The sequence below is a fragment of the Danio rerio genome, chromosome 5 (genome assembly GCF_052040795.2).
Source record: "Danio rerio strain M-AB ecotype USA chromosome 5, GRCz13ab, whole genome shotgun sequence".
Classification (NCBI taxonomy): Eukaryota; Metazoa; Chordata; class Actinopteri; order Cypriniformes; family Danionidae; genus Danio; species Danio rerio.
This window is the reverse complement of record NC_141025.1, coordinates 76,822,501-76,827,500: the sequence shown is the minus strand read 5'-3', so window position 1 is coordinate 76,827,500 and position 5,000 is coordinate 76,822,501. Positions and strand designations below refer to the sequence as shown.

General features: G+C 39.7%; 1 protein-coding gene across 15 annotated transcripts in view; it reads left to right on the top strand.

Annotated features, from left to right (window-relative positions):
* tut7 (terminal uridylyl transferase 7) overlaps positions 1-5,000 on the top strand; it is a 46,900-nt gene that overhangs the window by 25,858 nt on the left and 16,042 nt on the right. For all 15 annotated transcript variants that reach the window (XR_015491933.1, XR_015491929.1, XR_015491931.1 and 12 more), the window contains exons 18-20: positions 55-112; positions 327-430; positions 2,261-2,350. Coding sequence is in view for 2 of the 15 variants with exons in the window: in XM_087254372.1 (XP_087110498.1) it covers positions 55-112; positions 327-430; positions 2,261-2,350 (252 nt within the window). In the remaining 13 variants the exon portion in view is untranslated. The remainder of the gene's footprint in view (positions 1-54; positions 113-326; positions 431-2,260; positions 2,351-5,000) is intronic.

Sequence of the window (5,000 nt, the reverse complement as noted above, 5' to 3'; positions counted from 1 at the left end):
ATGAATTGTATTGCTATATTTAGCATTCATTATGTTATCATTACCCTCTGACAGGGCTTGGACTCCATGGCTATTATTGAGAGTCTTGCTAAAGCGCTGCGCAAACACCACGGTAAGGCCTCAGTTTTAGTGTTCAGGTTGTAGTTTCACAGTGAGCTGCTTTTTACATGAATATTAGGGACAGAAACTCATTTCATTCGCTAATTATGAATTAAATAGTTCATTTTTGAGACATTTTAGGACCCTTAAAGTGTATGTTGGTAAAATTTATTGGTTTTAACCACATCTCTTTTCCTCTGCCGTGTTTATTTATTCATTGATTTCAGGCCTGAGAAACATCCTTCCTATTACTACAGCGAAAGTCCCAATTGTGAAGTTTTACCACACCAAAACTGGACTAGAGGGAGATATAAGCCTGTACAATACTCTGGTGAGGAGATAAGCGTGTTTATATGTTCAAGCAGTGTTTTGTGGAAGTCCAGATCAATCTTTGCAATAGAGCATTGTTTTTTCATTAAGAATTTTTTTGCATTGAAAAGTTTATGACAGATCCTTGTTTGCTCATGCATTTTATTAAATCATTAAACACAGCTAGTGCATCATCTTATACACTGTTTTGAACTGTACAAGATATTAAATAAGTTGTATTTGGATTTGTTATGACTGCATGGTGCATCACAACACTTTTCGTTCATAGTTTAGCTGTTACAATGTGCTCTCGTCCCATGTGCTAAAACGAATGCCTTTTAATAATGATAGCTACAGCCCACTCCTGCTCTGAAAAGATAATGTTTCACACCCACTGTGTTTACAAGACACTTCATGACACTTTATCCTTTATCATTTCGAGCTTGACATCAAATTTTAACATCCAAAAGTATACACATAAACATTCCCTCTACTGCTGATAGATTTAGGAAAAAAAAGATTGTTTTTTATTTTGGTGTATTTATTCCTAATATTAAATGATGAAATTAGCATGTTTTTTATATATATATATATATATATATATATATATATATATATATATATATATATATATATATATATATATATATACATACATATACATATACACACACACACACACACACACTCACTCACTGGCCACTTTATTATGTACACCTGTTCAACTGCTCGTTAAAGAAAGTAAATTTCTAATCACATGGCAGCATCTCAAAGCATTTAGGCATGTAGACATGGTCAAGAAGATCTGCTGCAGTTCAAACAGAGCATCAGAATGGGGAAGAAAGGCGATTTAAGTGACTTTGAACATGTCATGGTTGTTGGTGCCAGACGGGTTGGTCTGAGTATTTCAGAAACTGCTGTTCTACTGGGATTTTCACGCACAACCATCTCTAGGATTTACAGAGAATGGTCTGAAAAAGAGAAAATATCCAGTGGGCGGCAGTTCTGTGGGCGTAAATGCCTTGTTGATGTCAGAGGAGAATGGCCAGACTGGTCATTTATAGAATGTTAACAGCACTCGTTACAACCGAGGTCTGTAGAAGAGCATCTCTGAACACACAACAACCTTGAAATGGATCCATCCTGCCTTGGATCAACGGTTCAGGCTGGTGGTGGTGGTGTAATGGTGTGGGGGAGATTTTCATGGGCTCATTAGTACCAATTGAGCATTGTGTCAATGCCACAACCTACCTGAGTATTACTGCTGAACATGTCCATCCCTTTATAACCACAGTGTACTCATCTTCTGATGGCTACTTCCAGCAGGATAACATACCATGTCAAAGCGTGAATCATCTCAGACTGGTTTCTTAAACATGACAATGAGTTCACTGTACTCAAATGGCCTCCACAGTCACCAGTGCTATCATGTCAATATGGAGCAAATTCTCAGAGGAATATTTCTAGTACCTTGTTGAATCTACGCCACGAAGGAATAAGGCAGTTCTCAAGGCAAAAGGGGGTCCAACCCAGTACCAGTGAGGTGTACCTAATAAATTGGCCGGTGTGTGTATATTATTTGTCATTTTGTTACTTCTTAAGTCTGCATGACATCAAAATCTACAATGTTTATTTTGCTAGCTCACCTTGTTAACCTTAAGGTGTACGAATAATCCATGCAAGTTAATCAAGTAAAACATCGAATAAAAAGCAGATTTTAAAGCACCTTACGGGACTTAGGAAATCTAGAAACAGCACTTATTGAAATAGAGAGTATTATCTCTTGATTGTAGAGAGTAGAATTGAAAAACATGAATTAAATGTGTGTGTGTGTTTGATTGTATTTCCTCAGGCTTTGCACAACACACAGTTGCTGGCGTCATACGCTGCCATTGACGCTCGAGTGAAGATCCTCTGCTACGTCATGAAAGTTTTCTCTAAAGTAAGTTCAACACGTTCAGTAAAGATTATCGCTCCTTCACCTACATGAAAAAATACTGTAGTAAAGAACTTACAGGTGGCTCAGTGGTTAGCACTGTCGCCTCACAGCAAGAAGGTCGCTGATTCGATTCCCGACTGGGCTAGTTGGAATTTCTGTGTTTAGTTTGCATGTTCTCAGTGTTGGCGTGGGTTTCCTCTGTGTGCTCCGGTTTCCCCCACAGTCCAAACACATGCGCTATAGGGGAATTGGATTAACTAAATTGGTCGTAGTGTATGAGTGTGTGTGTAAATGAGTGTGTATGGGTGTTTCCCAGTACTGGGCTGCGGCTAAAAAAGGTTTCCGCTGCGTAAAACATATGCTGGAATAGTTGGTGGTTCATTCCGTTGTGGCGACAGGGACTAAGCCAAAGGAAAATAAATGAATGAATGTAAAGAACTTGAATTAATCTGTTGTGGTTATTTTATAGCTTTGGTAACACACATTAATAATATTAATAGATAACCCAATACTGTAGTTTTCTAAAACTAGGGTTTATAACACTACAATACACCACAGTTTACTGTAGAAAAAACTAATGTTTACTGCAGTTTTTGTTATAGTTTAATAGTTAACCATAGTTAGTACAACAGTATGCTGGAGTATGCATTAAAGGGTCATGAAACCCCCTCGTTTCAGCAGGGTGTTTTCACACCTCTACTTTGGAAAAAGTCAGAAAAGTGGGCGTGTCCATCTCCGTTTAGGGGGGAGTGTCGGAGGAACTAAAGTGGGATGGTGTGGGAGTGTCTATTTGGGCGCGCTGAGTTTCAGAGTCAAAATAAACACAAACACACGGAAGAAAGTGATGGTGTTTACATGGACATCTGTAGTCGAATTATTTGCCAAATTATTAAATGGTGGACTTTAACTGCAGTTTGGCTCTTTCATTCAGGGAATTCATTCATGTCCCTCACGACAAACCAGATATTTGATTCGAGGAGCTGCTCTAAGTGTGTATTTTTCACGCAATGTTTGATACCGCACGGCGAATGAGAGAAAAAAAACTCAGCATTTCCCGGAAACTTAGATGCACACGGCAGGTAGCATCAGAAAGCCGCGTGTGTTATTCCGGTCACAAAAAAAAGTTTGGTTGTGGTGCTAACATGTTTACACTCGGTGCAAGAGTTAGTTCGATACGAACAAACTGAATAAACAAAGAGCACTGGTCGCTCACTTACCAAATCTGTAGAGACAGGACAATCACCAGCAACTAGAGCCGCGTCTTTATGAAGAGGAGACTACAAGCGAATCCGGATCTCAGCGTTTGCAGATGAGAACAGCTCTCAGGTAAACAATAATAAGTTATTGTTGTCGAGCGTCGCGTACACTGTTAATCCACACGTGACTCCAGCTGAGCTCTCAAAGAGAGAAAATGAAAACAAAACTTCACTGCAGCAAACTATAAAAGCAACACTTCACGCTTGTTTTGTTAACATAACGTGGCGTCTCTGTCGTCTAAACACTGTGACAGTAATGAATATTAATGAAGTTGCACAATAGAGCGCGCTGATTGGTTTGAACCAAGCTTTACTCATGCATTAATGCATCACACTGTAAGACGTAATAAGACTAACTCTGGCACAGACGTCCAGTCTGCACGCTGGAATAAACGCTATTATGTCATGACCGTGACGCAGCTTCAAAAATTCGTTTCAAACAGGAAGTACGAATTTGCTTAAAATAACGCAAAAACAACCAATTTACACTTTTTAGTGAAATATAGGTGTCCTAATAGTGTTTATAGCAGTGTGGGACACATATACGACTGTCAACAGCTCAACACATGTGTTTTGGTGTTTCGTGACCCTTTAAAAGAAGATGCTTACAGTATAATGCACTACTATAGTATGGTTCAAAAACACTGTAGTAATAATAATAATAAAAATAATTCCATGATGGACAGAGGCCAGTGGGCAGATTTGGCCAGGATGCCGGGGTGAAACCCCTACTCTTTCGAAGGACATTTTTAACGGATTTTTAATGACCACAAAGAGTCAGGACCTCGGTTAAACATTTCATCCGAAAGACGGTGCTCACTGAGCAGTATAGAGTCCCCGTCACTATCCGCTTGTTAAGTGGTGACGTGTTTGTGACGTATGTAACACTGTTTCTGGGTCCAAGCCGAGTGGAGAGATCATTCGTTTATGATCACGTTTTATTTCTGTCACACATTAAAATTAATTTTATATAAAAATCATAGTGTACACAACAATCTCTGGGCTTGCTGCATAACAAATACCAAAAATTTAACAATTTATAAAAATAATAATCACTTTCTGGCCATCGGATATTAGGCATGGACATATATACCGCGATCGTGATTTTCAAAAGCCTTAAATCGCTTTGTAAACGTTTATTATTAGCATTTCATGAGTCTCCCCATTCAGTTGAATAGAGCGCTTGGACCCGGAAGCCGCTTCGCATGACGTCACACTTAACAAGCGGATACGGGGGCATTAGGTCTCACACAGACCGCAGGTTGGGCGCCCCCTGCTGGCCTCTCTAACACCACTTCCGGCAGCAACCTAGCTTTCCCATTTGGTCTCCCATCCAGGTACTGACCGGGCGCAGCCCTGCTTAGCTTAAGTGGGCGACCATGTGAGAGTTGCACAGA